This window comes from Tiliqua scincoides, chromosome 1 (assembly GCF_035046505.1).
Source record: "Tiliqua scincoides isolate rTilSci1 chromosome 1, rTilSci1.hap2, whole genome shotgun sequence".
Classification (NCBI taxonomy): domain Eukaryota; kingdom Metazoa; phylum Chordata; class Lepidosauria; order Squamata; family Scincidae; genus Tiliqua; species Tiliqua scincoides.
In genome coordinates, this window is record NC_089821.1 from 308,371,349 (window position 1) to 308,396,728 (window position 25,380).

General features: G+C 43.2%; 1 protein-coding gene across 3 annotated transcripts in view; it reads left to right on the forward strand.

Moving 5' to 3' along the window:
• Positions 1-24,683, forward strand: part of KTN1 (kinectin 1) — a 131,093-nt gene extending 106,410 nt beyond the window's left edge. For all 3 annotated transcript variants that reach the window (XM_066629795.1, XM_066629788.1, XM_066629780.1), the window contains 11 exons: positions 2,167-2,256; positions 2,743-2,823; positions 9,952-10,041; positions 10,136-10,228; positions 12,794-12,865; positions 14,783-14,866; positions 15,080-15,163; positions 16,359-16,442; positions 17,662-17,754; positions 22,198-22,321; positions 24,168-24,683. In XM_066629795.1, coding sequence (XP_066485892.1) covers positions 2,167-2,256; positions 2,743-2,823; positions 9,952-10,041; positions 10,136-10,228; positions 12,794-12,865; positions 14,783-14,866; positions 15,080-15,163; positions 16,359-16,442; positions 17,662-17,754; positions 22,198-22,321; positions 24,168-24,172 — 900 coding nt within the window. In that variant the 3' untranslated portion in view covers positions 24,173-24,683. The remainder of the gene's footprint in view (positions 1-2,166; positions 2,257-2,742; positions 2,824-9,951; positions 10,042-10,135; positions 10,229-12,793; positions 12,866-14,782; positions 14,867-15,079; positions 15,164-16,358; positions 16,443-17,661; positions 17,755-22,197; positions 22,322-24,167) is intronic.
• Positions 24,684-25,380: the final 697 nt, after the last annotated feature.

Below are 25,380 nucleotides of genomic sequence, written 5' to 3' on the forward strand. Positions count from 1 at the left end.
CTAACAACTGACTTCATTTTAACAGAATGTTCAAGAACTTTTTTTAAAATATCGCTTATCCAAAGTGATATTCAAGATATTGAACATTTAAGACTAAAGTTTCCTGAGACATCACAGGTATGCCAAAAGTTCTACATGCTTTGAGAGGTTCTGATAAATTTTATATGAGCAGATCACAAAACCAGCAGAGGAGAACTGAGAGCATGGTTGTATGACAGCTTCCTATGTTTGATTGTGTGCCACAGTGTGCTGTAGGGGTACACCTGCACTGGTGGTCACTGGTGCCCCTCAGCCATATGGTACCCCACCACCATATGGATATGCAGGAGTTGATTTAGGTTTTAAGAACCCCCTGCATCACCTAAAAATAAGCATCCCCAGAATCTATTTCTTAGGACATACCTTAGATATATTGATAAATTGAGTGGGGGTCCATTGCAGTGAGTTATTGCTTGAATGAGAGAACTTGCTATTACAGACAGGTAGACCACAGCTGTGATACAAGGACATCTGCAAGAGGGATCTGAAGGCCTTAGGAGTGGACCTCAACAAGTGGGAAACCCTGACCTGAGCAGCCCGCTTGGAAGCAGGCTGTGTAGCATAGCCTTTCCCAGTTTGAAGAGACACTTGGCCAACAGACTGAGGCAAAGAGGCAAAGAAGGAAGGCCTTAGTCAGGGAGACAGACCAGGGACAGACTGTACTTGCTCCCAGTGTGGAGGGATTGTCGCTTCCGAATTGGCCTTTTCAGCCACACTAGACGCTATTCCAGAACCACCATTCAGAGCGCAATACCAGTCTTTCGAGACTGAAGGTTGCCAACAACAGATGCTTGTAAAAATACATACTCAGTTGCTGAGCAACAAACCTACATGCCTCATCCAGGCCATAACAGCAGCCAGTAGGAATGATGACTGCTTCACACTTGCGTATTAATCACTTGATGATTGCAGTGTCAAGGGGTCAACTTACATGGGTGAAGGTGACATCGCTGTAAATCTGCCCCAACAGGCTACGATTTTTATGTTACCTACCCGGTCTTGTCTCGGGCACCTTGCTTTTTAAAAATGGAGACGGCTTGCACATTCAGCAGAGCATTATGTGATACTTGTATGTGAAGCGTCCCTAATTAGTTCTAATTATCTCTAAATAGTTCTTCTATTTAATAAACTCATAGAATTGAAATGAAACCCTTTGCCTATTTTGAACGTGACACTTGTGTGGATTCTCACAATTCAGTTTCCCAGATGACCGTTAATATTGCTATTTAATATTAGCAGAGTATTTTGTCACCTTAAAGGACTAAGCAAAGTGATTGTAGCGGAGCTTCTATGGACTAGAGTCCGTGTCATCAGATGGAATTTCTGTCTCCAGTTGATAGAAGGAGGAAAATGAGGCAGCAAAAGAAAAATCTCACTTCCCTGTCAGGTTTTCCCAGTTTCCGTACAGATGGATGCTATTTCAGGAATGTGTAATTGCTTTGTTAATAGGGCATTTTAATCAGCCCATATGCTCCAGAATTGCTTGGTTCTTTGGAAAACTAGCCCGTTTTGCTTTCTGGCTTTGTTCAAATCTGCATTGGTACCAAAGACAGAACATTGGACTCTATTAATGTGCAAATATTTTCCCCAGAAGAAAGTCTAATAGTGATCAAAAATAAAATAAAAAAAGAGATGACCCACAAAGAGATTCCAACAAGGAATTTGTATTGCAAGCACTTTTGTTCCCAGAGAAGAACCAAACAATTATCCGGATAAAGATTTAATGGAATTGTGTTGATCAACATAGTAAAAAACTCTTCCTGACACCTGATTAATGGTAGTTTCTTCTCTCTTTTAGAAGCAAAGCACTGGAATCTAGATAATCTGTAACTTGTCCATCCCAAGTTCCCGCTAAACATTACCATCTTGAAGGGTTTCCATATGCTGCTTAGCACCCCACACCCACCCACATATCTTATGCCATTCTAAAAACTTGAATGAATTTGCTCAAAAGAGGAAGTAGTATCAAAAGTGTATAAATGTTTTCAGGGCCATTGGAGCTGCGTATTGGCATTTACCCAACACCGGTAGCAGTGAACTTGGAAAGGAATATATAGGAATGTCTGGCCTTTTGTTGGATGTGTTTGCATTTACTTATATTTTTTTCCTTTTGCTCTGTCAATACAGGAGAGACAGCAACATGTGGAGGTTGTTCAGGCAGAGATGAGAGATGCACTGCAGAAATTGTTCCCTATGGTGTCTCTTCCTTCCAACTTGGTAAGAAGTGCCACAGGCCTGTGCTTAGCCACCTGCTAGCTGGCCACGGTTTAAGCATGGCTGTTCCGCTCTGCAGGTACTACTGAAGAACTGAATGATTGGGCTTCATGACTTGAACTCCGGAGGCTATTTTGCACCATTCACTTTTATGACCTAGCAAAATTGTCCACCAAGTCTGTTTAGCTATATAGGAGTTATAAAATTCAAAATAATCTGTCTCTTGATAGTTTTCTTCTTGAAACCCTGTAGGGTGGGGAGAGGTTGAAATGCAGCATGGGGTGGCTTTACCACTTGCTCCAAACTGCAGTTATTTCCTGGTGATCTTTGTTCTTGCTATTTGAGAGGGGGGGGGGGAAACTTTCTACATAAGGTCCAATTTGGCCCCTCACTGCTCATGTTAAATAGGAGTTTGACTACTGTGTTGGACTTATTTTGACTTTTTAAACTGAGCAGGGCCTTTTAGTTTGATATATCTTTCTTGTACAGAGCCACAGCGAATGGATGTGTGGTTTTGAGAAGGCAGTACGAGAATATACAAAAGAGACCTCTCAATCGCAAGAAGTTAAGGTTGGTACAATTTGTATATGTCTTGAAGTTTTAAGCAACTCTGACTCTATGGGATTTGTTTGATGTAGGAAGGCATACCTCAAAATCAAGCTAAAATAATTAAAAATCAAGCTAAAATAATTAATATGGGTAATATCAATTATTACAGATACAATCCAGCCGAAGTTGAAACTTGTTAGCTTGTTAGCTCACTGAATTCAGTAAGACAGTGTCCTCCTATTTATGACTTGCTCTTTGCCATGATCTTACTAGTAGTAATTCCACCAAAGTTATTGCTGTTTAAAAAAGTCTCAGTATTGTGCACCAATTCCTTGAAGAAACCCAAGTAGGTTAATCAAAATAATTCTTTTCTACTTATTAACATGTCTTTGTCCCTATTTACCCCTTCTCCTGAGTTACAGTGCTCTCAAATTTCATTATTTCCTCCTGCTATTCACTCAAATTCTTAAGCAAACAAAAAGAGCCAAAGCAGTTGTAGATTTGGGCTAAGACTGGGAAGACACAGTTGTGAATCTCATTTAACCACACAGCAACCGGGGTGATCTTGGACCAGCCACACACAGCCGTCCTCTCAGTTCTAACCCACTGGGTAGTTATGTGGTTAGGATCAAAACTGTTCCCGAATGAACTGTTCCCGAATGAACACACACACGATTCTTTGGATTTTGGAGAGGCAATCAAACAGGCGACAGGAGAATTCAAAGGACTTCTTACGTTTACTCTCGTTTGCAGACGGGACCCTCCACAAACACACACACATGTGGAGAGACCCCGAACAATTACAATGATGCTGGTTTTATAGGGTAGACTAGGTAGGGGAGGGGGGACAAAAGAGCACACAAAGAGAGCAAAACACATCCATGGCAAGCATGGGAAAAATAACAGACCAACAGTCCCACAAACATTTGGCTTGGTTATCAGATCAACATCTTGATCCTCAGGATGTTCAGGAGGGCAATTTGTTTACAGAGATATCCATTACAAAGGATCTGGTACTCTATGCATCCCTATTATTTGTTTATGGTTCTTATTTATGACTTTCTGTTTACCCTTGTGAACATACCACAGCTAGCTTGTTCTCTGAGAGGGATTTTTAGATGCTGGCTTTTGGTCAGAGAAGAGCCTTGTGGGTATTTCATATTGTGAACTGGGCATCTTGGGATATTTCTATATTATGAGCTCAGCATATTGTTATCAGTTTCCCTCCTGATAAACAACAAGGTAAACAGAAAGTAGATGGAATTTTACAAATTTACAAGCCAATCTAACTAGTTGAGAGTAACACCATGGGTGACATGAGTGAGCAAGGTTCTTGAGATAAGTCAGGGTATGAATAGAGGGAATTCTCTTCATCACTTAGGATGTAGGTAAACAGGGCCAGTAGTGTCAGCTAAAATACATAATAGCCCTTTGGTGCCAGAGCCTGTCTAGCAACTTTCAAGTGAGGTTTACCTAAGTTAATGCTAAATACAGGTATAATCCAATGTTTTGGTACAGAATACAGAAGTTACTGAAATTGCATTCAGGAAAGCAAACACAAACTGAAGATACAATGGAAAATAATAGAATGAATAGAAAATAAAAATACTACATTAAAACAGCTTCATCCAAAGAAATCATACATGCTTATAACAGCTCATTATTTATCTGCCATGAGTCCCTTCAGCAGGTCCAACTCCAACATATCTTTCAGCATCAGGTGAGCAAGGTGTTCTTCATCTTCCAGCAGCTGTCTTCTAGGCGACGTTGTGTGTAGTCAGGGACCTGACAAGTTGGTACCTCCCGTGTTGAATCTCCATCTGGGGGTGTATGGCGAGGGACTGGTGTATCTTCAATCTTGCCCTCGCTTCTTTCAGTGGGTGCACACAGGTTGAGGAAAAGAGGTCTGGTCTCTTTCACAGCCAAGTTGCTTCCACCATTTGTCTCAGTTCAGAGGAGCACAGGCAGGAACCGTCTTCAGGTCTGAACCAGCATTGGTTGGAAGTTAGGTCCATGTAGCGCTGGACTTGCGTGAGCTTGTCCAGTGGATATGTTGGTTGGAGTTAGCTGCACTGACCCTGCTTTGGAGCTCACTGCAGATGATAATGACAAAGCACTCATGATTTCTGAGTATAAAGCAGAAAAGAAAAGTTAGCAAAGCAAAACACATACTCAAGGGGTCAGTGTGGTTTCTTAAGCAGTGCATTTCAGGGTACACTTTCTCTGCGTTGGAACACATTTGAGACATCTCAAAAGGAGATATTGGAAATGGAAAAGGTACAAAAGAGAGCAACTAAGGTGATTGCTGGGCTGGGGCATCTCCCCTATGAAGAAAGGCCACAGCGCCTGAGCTCCCTTAGCCCAGCAAAGAGACACCTGAGGGGGAACATGATTGAGACATACAAAATCATGCATGGGGAGGACAAAGTGGACAGAGAAATGCTCTCCGTGCACTCTCACATAACACCAGAACCAGGGGACATCCACTCAAAATTGAGTGTGGGGAGAGATAGGATAGACAAAAGAAAATATTTGTTCACTCTGTGTGTGGTAGGTCTGTGGAACTCTCCGCCACAGGATGTGGTGACGGCATCCGGCCTGGATGCCTTCAAAAGGGGACTGAACAAGTTTCTGGAGGAAAATCCATCACGGGCCACAAGCCATCATGTGTATGTGCACCCTCCTGATTTTAGAAATGGGCTATGTCAGATGCAAGGGAGGGCACCAGGATGCAAGTCTCCTGCCACTAGGTGTGCTCCCTGGGGCATCCGGCGGAGCCGCTGTGAGATACAAGAAGCTGGACCAGATGGGCCTATGGCCTGATCCAGGAGGGCTGTTTCTCATGTGGTCACAGACACAATGCTGGACATTTTGTTGGAACATAATACAGGTTAGTGACAGAGGCTTATTTAGTTGTGTCCCTACATTCAAACAGTTAAACACAACCAGCATGGCTATTAGCACTTGGAATAAATTAAAGTTATTTTTGATACTTGTTACCACAACTTTTTAGTTAACTTGATCTTAGATGTTTAGTTCCTTTCTTTGTTTTCTCACCCTCCTTTATCTAGACACTCCTGTTGATATCAAACATTCAGATACTGCACCTACTTCAGACTCTTTTAGTTGCTTTGGTCTCAAACAAAGATAAGATGCAACAATTTACTAAACATAGGAAACTTAAAACATTGTGAGAATAGCAGTTCAGGGAGTGCAATATTGGAATAGAGGCAATTTGCTAGCTTTAAACCTGCACACAGACATTGATTTACAACAGACAATAAACAACAATACATATTTTTGGGGAAGGGGGCTTCCTGTATTTTTATCTAACCTCCTCGAAATACAATTACGTGATTTGGCCCCTCCCACTATTGGCTATGTCTGGTACTTTTCCTTTGGTCAGTTTCTCTTAGCTCAAAGTTCCTTTGGTCAGGCCATGTGGCTCTTGATTCCATTTTCTCTCTCTCTTTTTCTTGGACTGTTCAACCTTAAAGAGCTGGTGTTGTTACAGAACTCTGTACATGGCCTGCTTGTTGGTTGGTTTGCTGTAGGAACTAGAGAAGAGGTAGTAACAGTACAAAAATACAAATACAGTACAAATACAGTAGCAGAAAGACACTGTGTTGACTTTGCTTACATTCTTGTTGAGCACAAAAGGTTAGGTGTTTTAACACATTCTCCACAGAGAAAGTAAACCGGTTGTCCAGGGCTACCTCTGATTGAGTGCAATTTCTTACCATTAAGACAGAGGAAAACTGGAACACATCATGAGCTTTACACAGTACAGTCGGCCAAATCTGATTTATTTTTTTATTTTTTTATTTTTTTTATTCACAACTCTTTTGATTCCCTGGGAACTGGAGAGAACCTGGGTTTTTCCTTCAAGGAGGACACAAGTTGGTTCTGCAAATACTTGCACAGCTCATTCCTCTTCTCTCCTTTTTTTTTTTTTCTTAACATATAAGTAGAATTAAGAGAATGCAAAATATTAATTGCACCACAATAGTTTTTACAATGGGGTGAAATCTTAACATTAAGAGATTATTTGCTAAGGGACTGTAACCCTTGAACATATTCATCATTGATGGAACAAAACGTTTTGTCCAATTACCTTAGGGCTATTCTTCATGTTCCCTCCCTCTTGGATGAGGGGGGGTTTGTGTGAAAATAAAGCACATTTGATAAGAATACTCTTACATGTTTAAAAACAGAAAAAAAGGAACCATGGTACCAAAAATGGTAATGAGCTCAATATACAAAAATAATAAAAATTGTTGCAACGAATATCAGGCCTATTACAGAAAGGAAGTCATGTGGGCTTCAGATAGACTTCACTATAAGTCAAAAACAAACAAGAACAAAGACAGACAAAGCGCTTCTTTCATACCACACACACACATCCAACAAACATATAGAACATTTTAGTATTTATATGTATATAAGCAGAGAACATAAGTAGAATTAAAAGAATTTGTCATGGCAATCTTTCCTTTAGAAAAAGAAATACTTCATTAGTATTAAACCAAACTAAAATATATACAGATATAGTAGTCAGGGCTTAGATCCTGTAAAGGAAATGAGATTAAGTAAATTTGTCCTCTGGAGGGCAAATGCTGTTTTCTTTGTCTTTACTTGTTGCTGAAACAAAAAGGGTTAAAACAAAAGATAGCCATCGCAAAGTTAGGCATTAGAGGCTTTCCTTTTTTTGACTACTATTTTGCACTCTGTGCATGCCTTGAGGCACAAAGGCTAGGAGGGGTTCTCCAGCTTTCCCTTCTTTTGGAAAGGGAAAGACTTTCCTGCATTGGACACCTGTGAAATCCAAAAGTTATTAAGAATGATTAAAGGTTGTATTTAAAGAGAAACACACTTTTGACAACTGTCTAGGTTGGTTGCAGCTGCAATTAGTCTTTTTTAGTTACTTAAATAGGTAGGAAGCAAATCATGGTTATTATTGTAGCTGGAAACTATACTTTGGGGTCTCTCTAAGTCACTCTGAGCATTTTTAGCTTGTATTCTGGCCCCTAGGATCTCACTGACTCAGTTTTGCTGATCTATGTAATGGGCACATGTATTGTTTTGCAGGCTGTGTTTCTAAGCAAACACGCAGTGTAGTTTGCTTAAAAGTTTGCTTTTTCAATGCACTTAGTAGTAAGTGCCTTAAAAAACACTAAGTTCAAATGAGCCTGATCCTGAGCACCCATGAACAAGACAGCGAATTGTATCTTGTCTCTCAGACAAGGGAAGACAGAACACATCATATGAAATTGCCAAGCAGATAGAAGAGAGGGATGTCAGGAACACTGAGGGGAAGGGGCAGGCAAGCAGAACACTGAGTACTTTGGAGGAGAGAAGGGAGGGGGCCTTGTTGAAACTCAGGAAAGATCCAATGTCTAATGCCTTCCTGAAACTAGTGAGACCTGGTTAACAACATATGCCAGAACCACCATCCAGAGCGTGACACCATAGTCTTCCTAGACTGAAGGTTGCCAACAATGCCAACTGCTGGCCTTTGAAATTCTGAGTTGGCCAGTAATGAGCCCATTCAGAAGGGTGGGGTTTCCCCTTCCCAGAGACTCAAAGTTATCCAATATGCATTTCAAAGGGTTTCTTCCTTCAGGCCCAGGCTCTGAGTGCCTCATCTTAATTGTCACACAGGCTGGGAGCCAGGTCTCAGCTGGACCTGCTGCCCAAAACAGTGACTCACTCATGGCCAATCCTTCAAAACCTGGGGGTTTGCTGCCTTGACACACACACACACTCATATTCTCATTCGTATCTCAGTCACACAACACTCAGTCAGGCAGAGAACCACATGACCTTGCTCTGAAGCCACGGAGATGGGCGCACACACACAGCAAAATGTACAATAATATACAAACAATATGTACAGTAATTCAAACACAATCAGCAATATGTATGTACAGTAATACAAACACAATCACCCTCCCCACTGAAGCTCCACACCAGAACTTCCCTTCAAACTTCAGGGTCCCCCCCCCCCCGGGTTGCCACAGAGAATTCTCACCTAAGCGCGCTGTACCTTCCCGCGGGCAAAGTTCCGTTCTCCTGGGCTCTTTTGCGCAGAAGGAGACGATCAGATCCAGAGACAACCCAGCGCCAGGACGCACAACAAGGGGTGCGGGAGCCGGCTCACTTTACCTTCTGGCGGTGCGCTGTCCCCTTCAATGACTTTGTCTCGATCCCCGCAGAGCCTTGCCTTCCAATCCGAGTCACGGCACCAAAACTGTTCCCGAATGAACTGTTCCCGAATGAACACACACACAATTCTTTGGATTTTGGAGAGGCAATCAAACAGGCGACAGGAGAATTCAAAGGACTTCTTACGTTTACTCTCGTTTGCAGACGGGACCCTCCACAAACACACACACACGTGGAGAGACCCCGAACAATTACAATGATGCTGGTTTTATAGGGTAGACTAGGTAGGGGAGGGGGGACAAAAGAGCACACAAAGAGAGCAAAACACATCCATGGCAAGCATGGGAAAAATAACAGACCAACAGTCCCACAAACATTTGGCTTGGTTATCAGATCAACATCTTGATCCTCAGGATGTTCAGGAGGGCAATTCGATACGCATCAGCAATTTGTTTACAGAGATATCCATTACAAAGGATCTGGTACTCTATGCATCCCTATTATTTGTTTATGGTTCTTATTTATGACTTTCTGTTTACCCTTGTGAACATACCACAGCTAGCTTGTTCTCTGAGAGGGATTTTTAGATGCTGGCTTTTGGTCAGAGAAGAGCCTTGTGGGTATTTCATATTGTGAACTGGGCATCTTGGGATATTTCTATATTGTGAGCTCAGCATATTGTTATCAGGATCAGGGAGAGGGGAGATCATATATGCAGTCCTGAGCTCCTTAAAGGAAATGTGGAATAAGAATGATTAAAAAAAAAAAAAGCAAGCTCAGACCCTCGAATTACTGTACCCTCAAAACACAGACATACGTTAAAAAATATCTGCCTGCCCAGAGGAAGCCTTTTCACTCATGGAAGATTTGCTGTACACCAGAAGTTTTCTGAAATGCAGCTGCGCACTTTGATATCTAAGTAAGCCAGGGCTCTGCCCTACTGATCTGCACATATATGCAAGCAAAACATGTTTGTTTTAACAGGCAATGGAGCAGAAGTTGAGAGAGGCAGATGAGCTGCATATCATGTTGCAGCAGGAGTGTGAAAAGTACAAAGCGGTCCTTGCAGAGACGGTAAGGGGAGCCATAAATTTTGTTTGTGTCCAGTGAAATTGCCACCCACCTCCATTTCATGTGAGTTTTGAGGTAACTGAAATTTTGTTACTAGGAGGGAATCTTGCAGAGACTACAGAGGAGTGTGGAAGAAGAGGAGAGCAAATGGAAAATAAAAACTGAAGAATCACAGAAGGAACTCCAGCAGGTACTTTGGGGGCATTCCTTGTCCCCAGACATTCACCCAGACATTTGTGGGTGTCTTTCTTGCATCAGACTGTGGATTTTGGGTGAATACTAGAATATTATGCTCAAGCATAACTGAAGATATTTTTACATTGTGCAGTTTTATGTTCAAAAAACTTATAACCTACCTTTCAATTCAACAGTTCTCAAGGGGGAGAGAAGAATTAAGAGGCAATTTGAAACATCAGTTAAACTATCTGAAGCAGGTTTTAGGCATCAAATACAGTATGTTAACCACTAAAACCCAAGGGGTGTGTGAAAGGAACAAAAAGCTTGTCTGAATAAATAAGTCATTAAAGTCTGCTTAAAAGGACTAAGGTACCAGACTTGGTGAACTCCAAATAGAAATTGCCTCCGTAACTTAAGAGTCATCACCAAGAGACCTCTACCAAGCTGTAGAATATTTTTTGTGCTAGGTCTTAAAATGCTGAATTTGCACAAGGGAGTGTCTTCTCCCATAAATCTCTGACATACTCATTGGCAACCCTGCTGAAGGTGAGCAGTGTCTATATTCCAACAGGCTTGGGAGATGTTCTGAAGAATTCCTGCAACTTTCCATTATCTTGTTTGCAATAGTCATGTCTGATCTCTTCCCTTTGGTGAGGGATCATTGGTTAGAATGAGCACAAGTTTTGTGCATTCTGTCTGGAGGCTTTGGAGAGCAGCAACCAATTGGAGGAGAATCCTGGACTAGGTGAACTAATGATCTGACTTGCTGTTAGGCATATGTGTTCAACTGACATCAAGACTGCTCGAGGGAGCCTTGGGGCATGGGTCTGTGACCTATACAAGGACAGATTCTGCCCTGTATCTGCTGTGTGAGGTGCAGCTCTATAGAACTAGTGGCAAATAAGAAACTATAAAGTAGTGCTATAATTGTATGCTACTATTTCTTGCACAGCAGCCAGTGGGATTGGTCCCAGGATTTTCTGCATTTAATGTAGTAAGTCCTGGGAGCAAGCCCAAAATGAACTGACTCATGTGGGCCTGACCTCTCAACCAAGTGGAGTCTCTCAAGAAGCTCCCCATATATTACCACAGAGGACCCTGAAGGAGAAGCAACTGCCTTCCATTCAGCTGGTAATCTGGAGTGGGGGTGGAAGAGGTACTGGACCAGATCCTTAGTTTACCATAAGAACAGCCCCACTGGATCAGGCCATAGACCCATCTAGTCCAGCTTCCTGTATCTCACAGCGGCCCACCAAATGCCCCAGGGAGCACACCAGATAACAAGAGACCTGCAAGGCCTCCTGGGAGTTGTAGTTTAAGAACATAAGAACAGCCCCACTGGATCAGGTCATAGGCCCATCTAGTCCAGCTTCCTGTATCTCACAGCGGCCCACCAAATGCCCCAGGGAGTACACCAGATAACAAAAGACCTGCAAGGCCTCCTGGGAGTTGTAGTTTAAGAACATAAGAACAGCCCCACTGGATCAGGCCATAGGCCCATCTAGTCCAGCTTCCTGTATCTCACAGCGGCCCACCAAATGCCCCAGGGAGCACACCAGATAACAAGAGACCTGCATCCTGGTGCCCTCCCCTGCACCAGGCTTCTGTGGTGCCAGAAGCCGGTCCAGCCTTATGTTGGCCCTGTGTTGGTTTCAAAACAGAGATACCTCTATGAGCCACTTCCAGAGGAGTAGCTAGATTAATCTGTAGCAGCAAGAACAGTTAAAAAAAAGTTACAGGCTGCTATACTTATTTTTGCATAAGCTTCTGTGGGCAAGAGTCTGCCTCATCAGATGTATGGTGCAATTTTGAACAAAACAGCAATAAGTTCTCTCAACTTTTGATGCTGTCTTGAGTGTATCAAGAACGAAAATGAGATAAACCTGTCAGACTGAATTACCCCCCCCCCTTTTCTCTTATTATTTTCCTCTAAAGACACAAAGACTAAGTGTTTGGGAAGTTTAATTTTGGTAACAGATTGCTAATGTGGCTCAGATGGCCACTCAGCCATTAAAAGCATTACTGGATGCTCTTGGCCCATCTCCTTTTCTCAGTCTGATGCATCTCAGAGGGTACCTGTGAAGATAAAATGAGGTACACTGGCTTGAGCTGAGCCCCTTGGAGGAAGGGTGGGAAGCAAATGTGAAGAGGAGTATAACGTCTAATAATTTGGAATGTAAGATTAGAGAAATGCCTCATTGTGTCATAAATTTAGAACTTGGGGTTGCCTGTTGAATTTGATTGGCAGCAAGCTTAGGATGGCAGAAGGGAAGTACTGTGATGGAATTCACTGCTGCTAGTTTGGATAACTTTTTTTTCCAGCAAAGGGGTTGGACAGCTTCATGAAGAATAATCCTAATGTTGGCTATCAGCTAAACAGAATCTCCGTATTCCAGTGCAACCTACTTCAAAATATCAGGTGCTAAGGACGTGTGGGATGACTGTCAACTTTGTGTTCTGTTTGTGAAACACAGTGCTGTGCTGTTCCTCCAAACTAGCACCATACTGTTTTGAGCTGTGAGTGTGCTACTGTTTAGGCCAACCACAACTATTGTATATACTGTTTCTCTAATTGCAGGTGCGCTCATCAGTTGTTCCCTTGGAACACGAGGTAGAAAGATTGAAGGAAGAAATCAAAGCAGTTGATTCTGTAAGTTGGTTTTTTAATTCACTTTTAAAAAATTGTCTACATCTGTCAGGGATGGTAGTCAGAGAAAGGCCACAGGTTGTACTGTCTAGTGCAGCGTTTCTCAAACTTTGAGAGAGCTTTACTCCCTCAGTAAGGGAGGAGCTAGGGCAGTGACACGATCCCCAGGATCGCATTACTAAGGGGGGCGAGGGGGAGGGCATTCCACTTACTTTGAACAATGTAGGGATGCGGGGAGCCCTGCACAGCCATCTGCAGTGCTCCCTGACTCTTGGAATCTGCAATAAAAACGGGCGCAAAGCACCTCCTGCAAAACGGAAGTGCTTTGTGCCCACTTTTACTGAAGATTCAAAGAATCAGAGAGCGCTGCACAGGGCTCCCTGCACCTCCTGCTGCCTGCTGCAGCCCTACGTTGTTCAAAAGTAAGTGGAAAGCACCCCCTCGCCCCACTTAGCGACGTGATCCTGGGGATCGCGTCGCTGCCTCCCTCCCCTTCCCCCACCCCCTTAAGGGATGGGGGAAGCGTTACATGAACTGGTGGGTCGCGACCCACCAGTTTGAGAACCACTCATCTAGTGATTAGCGTTCACACATCTCTGCCTGCTCTCTGCTTTCCCTTTTTACTGGGTCAGCAACTTAATGTAGGGGATGGTGGTTGGTAGTTCTGTCTAATGCCTCCATCCCAGGCTCAGGAGATCAGGCAGAGGAAAGAACCACCACCACTACCCCTGAGGAGAACACAGAACCTTGGGGGTTGTTATTTAAAATCAGTTGTGATCAGATATAACAACCCACTCTTTTACCCATGACAGACTGCCAAAATGTAACTAGTTGATTAGAATTCCAAAGGAATTAATCAGGGTGGAAAAACCAGAGTAGAGAAAGTACAAGCAGCATGCTGATGGGAAATGTCTGAACTTGCCAGGATGATCACAAAGAACTAGCTTGTCCAAATTGGATGTGGTACATAATAATACCCAGCAGAGGGAGCTGTGCTGCTACTCAAGAGCAAACCAAACAGAACCCCAAAGCCTCACTAAACTGTTGAAGTTTGCAGGATGGCTTGGAACAGAAATTTACACCCTAAACCTGTCCATATACAGGTTTTAAATACAGTCCCTATCACAAGCTACTTAACATGGCTCTAGGAATCCTGGTTCCTGCACTTACTGGGGAGTAAGTGTGTGTGCCTTCCATGAGACAGCACTGGATTTCATGAGATCTGGCAGAAATGCACACAAGCATCCTTGTACTTGAACTTAAATAACCTATGTTTGATGATGTCATAGTTCCCTGATTAGAGGAGGGGTTTCAACCTGGCCTGTCTATCCCACCCGTGTATCTAAACTGACTGCCCTGTTGATAGGCACGTGATAGTCTTTGTAGTAGGCTTGACAACTCCAGATCAGGGGGAACCAGATCCTCATTCAGCACATGGCTGTCCAGGATTGGCCTTTTTAAACGAAGACCACTGCAGGAGCAGTGTTTAGGCTACTGAACCTGCACAGAAGCTTTTGTGTGTGTTTGGGGGGGGGGTGGTAAGAAATGTCCTAAATTGGGGAGGGGGAAACAGGGTATTCATCACAACATCATAGTAATTGTTCATCTCTATTAAGGGGGCAGAATATCTGCAATCTGTAAATTAAATAGCAGCCATTTTTCCAGAACCTTTAAACAAAGCCACTATTAACTGAACAAGGAGCTGCTTTTAGGCTTCTGTAGGGGTGAGTTCGGTGGTGGTGGTGGTGGTGTGTGTGTGTGTGTGTGTGTGTGTGTGTAAGAACCCATTGAGATACCAGGGAAATCATTTCAGAGAGAGGTGTGTTCAGATGTTATCCTAATTGATATGTGAAATTGAGTGGAAATGACTGAATGGAAAGTGGACCCATGTAAATTATGTCTGCCACTATTTCTTTGTAGCTTAAAAAGGAGCGAGAACATTTGGAAAATGAACTAGAGAAAGCAGAAATAGAGCGATCAACGTATGTTTCCGAAGTTCGAGAGGTGAGCTGCTTTTCCAAATGCTGCGGCTGTTCGTGCCTCGTCTCCCTCCCCATGCTCTTAGTTTGCCCAGTGATAAAAAGCTTGCTTCATGATGAAATTGGGGTATTGCTGTGGCCTGTGACTGCAGGGTCAGTGGACATACTGAGCTTATTTAGAGGAAGGGGGGGACACGTAAGAAGATGCATCCTAAAGCCTCTGAACACTTCATTTCAGCTCAAAGATCTGTTGACTGAATTGCAGAAAAAACTTGATGACTCATATTCTGAAGCAGTAAGGCAGAATGAAGAGTTAAATTTGGTAAGCAGCCCGTTGTCCACAGGATCTGTTTGAGTCCCAAAGTGGAGAAACCTTTCCAGTCCTGTCTGGTTGCTAACCACTTGAGCTCAGCTTTCTTGTCTTTTAAAACCACTAGTGACTCTTTCTCTGCATCTTAATAACAATGTAGCTAGACCTGTAGTGCCTGCTTTCTCTCTTCTCCTTCACTAAAGTCTATTTTATAAATGTGAAAAAAGCTTTTGTAGTGTACAGAGCTTGGCTACAAGCATGGAATTGCTGGTTTATCCGAATTGAGAGTTCAGTAGAACTGGGGTTGAGGCAGGGACAGCTTGTTTATGGTATGCTTTTTTTCCTCCTGAAGGACACCAATTGCTTCGAAGGCTAAACCCTTAATTTTCATGGTATGCAAAGATATTATACTATGCAAATTCCACAGAACACAGCATAGTGTTTCTTGGGTATACATAAAGCTTCAGCCTGATTGCAGAGGGGTAGTTCTTCTGATCTGCTTGAAACTAGAGTTGAGTACATTGGGGAAAGCCCATAGCTTGCTGTTAGAACTTTGCATGCAGAAAGTCCCAAGTTCAGTCCCTGGCATCTCCATGTAAAAGAACCTGGTGGGTTAGATGGGAAAGACAGAATAGCTGGACATGATGAACTCAAAAAGCCTTGATTTGGTTTGAGAGAGGACTTTCTGCCAGTCATAGAAGCTGCTGCAACTTGGTCAAGGAAAGTGCCTAATTTAATCACATTTTGGGAGGGAAACTCTAAAAACAACTTGGGCAGTGGCTTCCTCAGTTTGAGGAAGAGAGAACCCTCCTGCTTTTAGAGGCATTGATCTGCATGGGACAAGCAGTGTTTGAATCCAAACCAGTAAGAAGCTATAGATTAGAGTATGCACTAACAGCTTGGTGCGAATTTACTGGTGGTGAATTTAAGGATGGTGAGAAGTGTAGAAGTCACAGGGGACCTGTTTAGAGCTCTTGCACTAATTCTAAACCCTATTTCAAGCTTTGTAGTACTTGCCATGCCTTTTCATTTACTCTGCAGGTGGACCTTCTAATATCTGACGCTCCTTGCAAAACATATCGACTAATCCCCACTGTGTATGCTAACTTGTGGTACTCTGTCACTATTCCCAAGCACAACTATACCCTGGGGTATAGTTCTGGTCTTATCTTATCTTATCATCTGGTCTTTTCTTTATCTTTTGTAGCTGAAAACCCAGTTGAATGAAACATTATCAAAACTCAAAACTGACCAGAGTGAGAGGCAGAAAATAGCTGTTGACCTGCCAAAGGTGAGAGATCCCTTAAACTGCGTAGATGAAAGCTTTTCTCATCCCACTGTGAGTCCCTCATTTATGTTGAGCTGGAACAGTGACTGCCCATACTGTTTCACACATTTAAACAGGTACATTTAACCTTGGTGCATTTAACAGAAAGCTGAAGCTAGTTGAACAATTGATGCATTTAAACTTTAGATATGCACCAAAAATAATTATGTATGAGGAACTTCCCACACTACAAACCATGCAAAGAAAAAGATACACACAGTAACCAATATAATAAAAGTGGGGTCCCATTTTACATTTTCCCCTTAACTGAGAATCTGTGGTTGCGACTGCTGGGTAGCCCACTAATGTGTGTATTTTCAGTCCCTTAAAAAATGGAAGCTTCAGTTAATTTTAAATATCTCTTGTATGTACAGACAGTTATAGCCTCTCTTTGTCCCCTTCCACCAGTTCAGCAGTTTTTTCAGATGAGTACAGATTTGTGGTAAAATAATAATCTAATTTGAATGGTTTCTACAGGGGATAGAAAATGGCAGTAAGCACCATAGCTAGGCATAGGTGCTGATGTGAGCATGGATTTGTTCTCTAGTCTTGCTGCTGAAGCCTCATGGTTAAAACTCAGCGGTGTGTGTATGCCTGTTTCACATCCCCTACCCCTTTTTCTTCTGATGTCTCTGGATTTACCAGTAGAATATGCTGTAGTCTAATCTGGGTTGTACCTGAGGGCCCAATCCTATCCAGTGTTCTGGTGCCGGTGCAGCCATACCAATGGGGTGTGTGCTGAATACTGTGGTGGGGAGACAGTCACAGAGGCCTCCACAAGATAAGGGAACATTTGTTCCCTTTCCTCAGGGCTGCACCAGTTCTGGAAAGTTGGATAGGATTGGGCCCTGAGTCATCTGCCATGTCTCTATTTTTGGAATTCTTTTTAAAGGAGTGAAAGACACAGTAACCAACATTAAAAGTGGGTCCCATTTTGCAGGCTGGGATTAATATTTGAAGAGGAAACAAGGCTGCTCTAGTTCAGCAAATGAACAAACTGAGGGCTGTCTTATTCTGTTGCAGAAACACCAGTGCCAGGAAGCACACTAACAGGCTTCAGAGTCCTTGATAATGCTCCTGCCTTATGTGAACTTGTTTTTCTCTCAGGTGCAGAGAAACTTTCATGTGGCACTTGAAGCTATTTGCCTTCCAAGTCTCTTAATCTGCTGCTTTCTCCCTTAAGGCCCAGGAATCGCTGGTGACTCTGGAAAGGGAAATGGGAAACGCTCTTGGAGATGCCAGTGTGATTGAAAACAGTGACGTTTGTTCACAAATGGTGAGTATTTCCTTGGACATGCAACTCTGTGGATGAAACAGAAGCCATATTGACACATAGATACATGCATACTTTGCATGCAAAAGGCTCAGTTCCTGGCAGCTTCTCCAGGTAGAGGTAAGAAAGATGCCTGTGAAACTCTGGAGAACCGCTGCCAGGCAATGCAGACAGTCCTGGGCTAGCTGGATTAATGACCTGACTCTTTCTCACCCCTACCTGGAAGTGCCAGGGATTGAACCTGGAACCTTCTGCATGGAAAGGATATATTCCTCCTCTTAGTTATGACCTGGGTGTCCCAGCACAGTGTGTGCCAAGCTGTTTGGGTCCAGGTCACTTAAACACATGCCTGAAGAATCCCCCTTTTGGAAATCTGCAGATGAGCACTCTAGAGTTCAGCATACGCAAATTCAACTTGCAAAACAATATGAACTTTTTGCTCTATTATCAGATCTTCCCATTGCGAGCAGATTTTCTCTGCCTTGCACAGGGCAAAAGTTTGCTCTCCTTGCAAACTTTTGGTTTCCCTCTTTGGAGTGGCTGAATGCCGTTTGCAACACAAAAGGAATTGTTTGTGGTCTCTCTGGGCTTTCAGGATAAAGGCCAAGAAGAAATGTTCGAGCTCTTGAATGCCATGTACAATGTATTTTACATTTGTATAATGTTATTAAGAAGGAATTATAATTTGCTAGAGTTAGGAATTGTTCTATACAAAGAGCCAATGTGGTGTACTGGATGATGCCCTTGCTGTCACTCAGCTTTCTCTTTCCTTTCACATCCACAAAGGCAAATGTACCCAGCTGAAGGATATTTGCCCAGTCCCCAGAGGCCCCCCTCCAGGGCTCTGTTCTTCCTCCTCCTCACACTCAGTGTTCTGATTACAGGAGTTTCATCACTGGGCAATTAGAGCCACCATGAAATTATTTTAGTGCCAAATGAAGTCAAGGGGGAGCGGACGTCCTGATTTGTAACAGTCTTGTTGGGAAGAAGACAGTGCTGAACTCTATGCAGTTGTGGCCATGAGAATATGAGGAGCAGGTGGTGAGGCCCAGTGGCGTCACTAGGATTTGCGTCACCCAGTGCGGGAGGTCCAGTGCCCAGTTTAAAGTTCTTCTATTTCAAGCATATCAGGATAAAGACCCGCCTGGTTTTGCAAGTGCAAAATAGAAAATTCCCTTTACCAGTTGAAACCTCTTTTTGGTCCTTTTTAGTGGGGGGGGGGGGGGGGCGCCTTCTGGAGCTGCCTTCTGGAGCAGCTCCACTGGATCGGGACCCTTCTGGTGTCCTCACATTCCCCTTTGCCTGGCCTGACCACTAGCCAAGAATCGCCTGCCTACTCACGAGTAAACGCAACAGTGAGGCTGCTTTGCTTTCCGTAGGGCTCAATAGGGCAGGGACCTCCTTCTTGGGTGTTTTTGGGGGCTGCATTCATTGGATAAGGACCATTCTGACATCCTTGGAGTCCTCCCTGCCTACCCTTTCTGACAGACTAAGGCATGTTTGCCTACTCGCGAGTAAACGCAGCCACCTGGCTTCAGTAGACTTGCAGCTGGGAGGGAGGCAGGGAACTCCTCATGTTTTTTTGGGCTGCATTCATTGCATCAGGACCATTCTGGTGTCCTTGGAGTCCTCTCAGCCTGCCCTTTCCAACGGACTATGGCAAGTTCTCCTACTCGTGAGTAAACGCACGATACGGCTCACTTTCCATAGGGCTCTATGCATTTTTTCTTTCTGGTTTTTTGGCCATAACTTTTGAACGAAAGGAGCGATTTCAGTTCTGTTTTTTCCATTGCACTCCGCTGGACATTCCACATCCAACGGTGTATGGCATGATGGGGTAGCTCCGAAAGCTGCGAAATTAACACGTCCTCCCCCCAGGTCGCGTCACCCCCCCCCGCACATCACCCGGTGCGACTCGCACCCCCTTTGCGACACCACTGGTGAGGCCTGTTCCTGGGCCCAAAGACAAGGTGACTGCCTTGTGCATCCCATTCCTTGGCTTCTGGGACTCCCTTGCATGAAGTTTGTGCTGCTGCCTCTACAGAACAGGCCTGTGCCAAGAGGTCTGAGATACCAAACATCTCTTGAATCTGGGTGCTGGGAAGGAAGGAACAGTTTTCTCTTCTCTTGCATTCTCTTCCTCACACAGTTTCTCCTCCCCAAGTCCCACCAGGTGGTTTACAGGCAACAGTCTGCAATAGTCCGGTTAAATGTTACCCACTCTGAGCGGCAAAAGTTTCCTTGGCTATCTGGGAGTCCCAGAGAGTTGCTTTGAGCTCCAAGGCAAGAGACAGAGTGCTGCTATTTGCCTCATTTGTCATTCTGCCTTTGAAGAAGCTCATGGCTTCTTTACCCAGTGTGTAATTAGTCTGTGGAACTCCTTGCCACAGGATGTGATGATGGCATCTGGCCTAGATGCCTTTAAAAAAGGAATTGGACAAATTTCTGGAGGAAAAGTCCATCACAGGTTACAAATCATGCTGGGTATGTGCAACCTCTTGATTTTAGAAGTAGGCTGCCTTAGAATGCCAGATGCAAGGGAGGGCACCAGAATGCAGGTCTCTGGTTGTCTTCTGTGCTCCCTGAGGCATCTTAAGAACATAAGAAGAGCCCTGCTGGATCAGGCCAAAAGGCCATCTAGTCCAGCTTCCTGTATCTCACAGTGGCCCACCAAATGCTTCAGGGAGCACACAAGATAACAGACCCAGCCTGTGTCCTGGTGCCCTCCCCTTCATCTGGCAATCAGAGGCAGCCTACCTCTAAAACCAGGAGCTTGCACATACCTACCATGATGAACTTTTCCTCCAGAAAAAATGTTAATGTTTATGTTCTTATGTTCTTGGACCAATTTCAGATTCACAGTGCAATCCTAACTTGTGCTGAAACAGGCAGGCTGTCAGGCCTGCACTGTATCCAGTGCAAGTTTGGGACTGGCTGAGGCTCTGCCCAAGGCAAGGGAAAAAAATTCCCCTTACCTGCTGTCATGCTGCAGCATCCCCAATGGGTTTTTTTGGATTTATGCCACCTAAATCAGTGGTGCAAATTCAAGCAGCCCAGAGCTGCCCCGGGATGCTTGGAAATAGGGCTAGGATCTGGCATAAGTGCTGGATCCTGGCCCCGCCTCCTGCTCCTTGCCTGACCACCAGCTAGCCCTCCCCCTGTCCTGAAATGCCTTCGCCCCGCCTCCTCCTTGCCCACCCCACACACACCCATAGACCCCTGCACCAGTCTGGAAAGGCTGGCACAAACTCAGCTGGCCCAGGGCCCACATCAGCATTGGGGGGGGGCGGCACTCATCCTTGTGCCGGCCTCCCCGACTCCAAAGTCGGCAACTTTTATGGCCTCTGTAATGTGTTTTTAAATGTTTTTATCTGCTATGTATTAATGTTTTTAAAATCTGTTTTTTTTAATATGTTGTTAGCTGCCCTGGGTCCCGTTAGGGAGAAGGGCGGGATAAAAATAAAGTTTTATTATTATTATTTTATTAACTTTCCCAGTCAACTGTCAATACTTTGTGACAATCCCAGGCCGACGCAAGGGATTTGCTCTGGCCCAAGGGCACTTTAGGATTGCACCTTCAGGCTCATAAAGTTCATAGAATATATGGTGAAGGCGCTCCCCTGGAACCTAACTCTGTTTTTCCCATAGGCTCAATGATTTGGTATCTGCTAATTCAGTATCCATTAGGTTTTCCAGGAACCTAACCTTAGCTGATAACCGGATTAGACTGTATAATATTTAGGTCATCTACTGGGGCTGATGTTTTCAGATATATAAATGTGTTTGAGTGACATGTCTACCTCTGTCTTCTATCAGATGCAGTGATGTGCAACCAGAGGCGGTAGTTCTATATATGTACCAGGACAGCCTAGAGGTCTCTTGCTCAGCTTCTAGAGTTTGTGCAGACATTATGGTCTAGTTTCCACTGTGTCTTGGCAATAGCATTTCAGACTACAGTCTGTTCCTTAATTTAAAAATAAAATCCATGCATGAAGGAAGTTAGCATGTTTGGGAAAAGATTGGACTGGTCTGGACTTTTTTTTGACATGCTATATGTGGGAATTTTTTTTTTTTTTTTTTGTAAGAAAGACCTGCTGACTATGGGGTGGCAGGGATTAAAGACCCAATTGCCTGTGTCTTGAAGTGGGCAGTTGAGCATAATAAGGGCAAGAACTCAGGCAATGCCTCTTCTTGTTCTGGGAAGGAATTAGAGTCCTTTGCCTGTGTGTCAAATACGTAGCACAGGAGCAAGTGTCTGAGGTCTCTCAATGGATGCATCTGGGAGACATGGGAGAATCCCTGGGAGACAGATTGGGGACTTGGGCCTCTAATAACCTAATCTTTATCCTAAAGTGCAGCATTAATATTTTTTCTGCCTGTTCCTTCCTGATGTCAGACTCTCTGATGTGTTGTCTTAACTGCTTTCACCCCCAATCTGTATTTCAGGCAGAACCTGGTAAAAATCTAAACACAGGCACGAATCTATGTCAGGATTTTGCCCATCTCAAGAAACTGCTTGCGTCAGTCAGCCAAATGCTTGCAAAGGGAAAAGAACACTACCAGCTACTAGGTAAGAGAGAGTAGTGGCACTTGCTGCCCGCTGTTTGTAGGGTGGCTTATGTTGGGTAGTTAGGGGAATTTTGGAGAGGCTCAGGCCTGGTTTAACACTTTGGGCCTCAGCCTAGAAAAGAGGCGCCTGAGGGGGGACATAACTGAGACATACAAAATTATACATGGGAAGGATAGAGTGGATAGAGAGATGCTCTTTTCCCTCTCACACAACACCAGAACCAGGGGACATCCATTAATTTTAATGGAATAATTTTAATGGAGTGTTGGGAGATTTAGGACAAACAAAAGAAAATATTTCTTTACCCAGCATCTAGTTAGTCTGTGGAACTCCTTACCACAGGATGTGGTGATGGCATCTGACGTAGATGCCTTTAAAAGGGGATTGGACAAAGTTCTGGAGGAAAAATCCATTACGGGTTACAAGCCATAATGGGTTTGAGCAACTTTCTGATTTTATAAATGGGCTATGTCAGAATGCCAGATGCAAGGAAGGGCACCAGAATGCAAGTCTCTTGTTGTCTTGTGTGCTCCCTGGCATTTGGTGGGCCACTGTTACATACAGGAAGCTGAACTAGATGGGCCTTTGGCCTGATCCAGCAGGGCTGTTCTTATGTTTTCACATGGAAAATAATGAGGCATTATAATCCAGAGGTGGTACTTGAGGTTGCAAGTAGTGGGTACCAATGTTGAATGCCTCTGACATTTCTGGGGGAGAAACTTGACAACTATTTGCCACTGTACTTTTTTTACTTGCTGTGAGGTGTTTGTTTTTTTACACATTTGAGAACACTTCCTTCACCTACAGTCTTGAAGCAGTCTTCTGCTAGCTGAAGATGCTACCATCTCAGTCATGTGCTTGTGTAACCCTGGCTTAAGAGGCTCCATGTTCTAGATCTAAACTGATTGCTATATGTTGGGAAGAAACTTTTCCTCTTGGTCCAAGCTTCTCAGAATCCTGTTGTGACTTGCTCCTGTCTTTTGCACCACAACTCATTTACTTGAGCCACCTGGATGGTGTGTGAAAAGCACTGCCTCGTTTAATTCTGCCTCTTGACTTGTGAACAAGGTTCCTGCAGGTTAAGCCTAACTTTGATTTTGGTTGGTTGATACAAGGTCTATTTTCACAGACCCACAACAGCATGTTCCTCAAAATTCTGATTCCTGCTTATATACTGCTTTTCACCCAGAGTAGTTCACAAGGTAGTTCACATAATAAAATGTCTGAGTGTCCTCTCTTGTTTTAGCTTTATATGTTGAAAAATTATGATATGCAGTTTCCTGTTTAAAAACTATTTTTAACTATTGAAATGTATAATGATCAGTTAATATTCAGTGGGTTTTACATAAAATTGATTTTCGATCTCTTTTTAAGGTTTAGAATCTCTTTTTAAGGTTTAGAATCTCTTTTTAAGTTTTAACCTTAAACCTCTTTTTAAGGTTTTTTTAAGGTTTAAAGAGGTTTAAACCTCTTTTTAAGGTTTAGACATCCATGGTCTGTTTGTTTCTTTATATAAAAATGAATTTTGGTCCTTACTTATTCTTGCCATCTAGTCAAAAAAGTCTGAATTACATTTAACACTTAAAAAAAGATATATTTATTTATTTTAAGCACCAAGTACAACATTTTGTAATTAGAACAAAAGGAATCTGTTTAAGATGACCATATAAATAGGTTGTGCCAATTGGACATTGGAGCGCCAATGCCTTTTGAACTTGGAAAAAAGTATTGTGGAAAATGAACATTTAACACTTAATCCAAAAATTGTTCATGCTTTTTCTGTGTATATAAATGAAAAATATTTTTACAGCAGTTAAAATATTACCTTTTTCTATTTATTTTGCAGAATGAAATCATGGGGAGATCGTTAATTTGGGGGTAGCAGAAGGCACTGTATTTTATATTTTGCCAAATTAAAGCCTTATTTATGCGTTCGCCCTTTCTACTTCGTCAAACACTGAACAGAGTTTTGTCTTTTCTACTCCTTGTTAGACTACTGATTTAAACAAGATGAAGAAGAAGACTCTGTAGACACCTCCAGAGTTTAGTTTTATAATAAATAAATAAAACCAGTTTGGATAATTAGAGCTTTACATTCCTGAAGCTACAGTAAATGTGTAACCTTTTATCTTTGCCATGCTCAGCAAACCTTCTTCAGGCACATGCACCTGACATGGTAATTACAGCAACAAACAATAAAATTTTAATACTGATGGTCTACACTGTTTTACCTAGATGCATTTTCAGGAGTAGCAGCCTCTGACTTCCACCTTCAAGTAAACACTCCTCCTTTTCTTTTGGTTGCTAATGTAATCAGTTTTTGTAATGGTGTCGGCGAATAAAGGGATGCTTATTACTCAGACTGTACTGTTTTGTTGTGTGCTCGATGTGGGGTTTTGTAAGGAAGATGATGCTGAGCCCGCCAAGTTTCTTTGTGAATAGTAAATAGTGGGATTTGGCTTTTCGAGCGCATAATGCCCTTAACTCGGGTGGAGAGTCTCATATCCAAGCAGAAGAGAATGAATGCAGTCATGTTTATGACATAATAAAAGAAGCTCTGCTGGATTAGACCGAGAGCCTATCTAGTCTAGCATCCTGTTCCAACAATGGCCCAGTGGGTGTGGCACGCTGCAACCCTAGCAGTGGCGTCACTAGGATTTGCATCACCCAATGTGGGAGGCCTGCGCATCACCCCATGCAGTGGGCGGGGCAACACCCCAGGTGGTGGGGATGGTGATGTACCATTGCCCCGCCCCTCTGGTTTTTTTTTGGCAGTACCTTTTGATAGAACACAGATATTTCAATGTGGTTTGTTTCATTGCATTCTGCATGAAATTACGCATTGATTGATATATAACATGATGGTATTATTCCTCCAAATTCTGATTTTAGTGATTTTGAAAACTTGTGGACATGGACACACACATACACACACACCTCTGTGTCAACTTACTAACACCTTATTGCATGGGGACCCACTTTTTAGAATGACAATCTGTCCAGGATCCATTGGAAGTGATGTCATGGCCAGAAGTGGCATCATCAAGCAAATTACAATA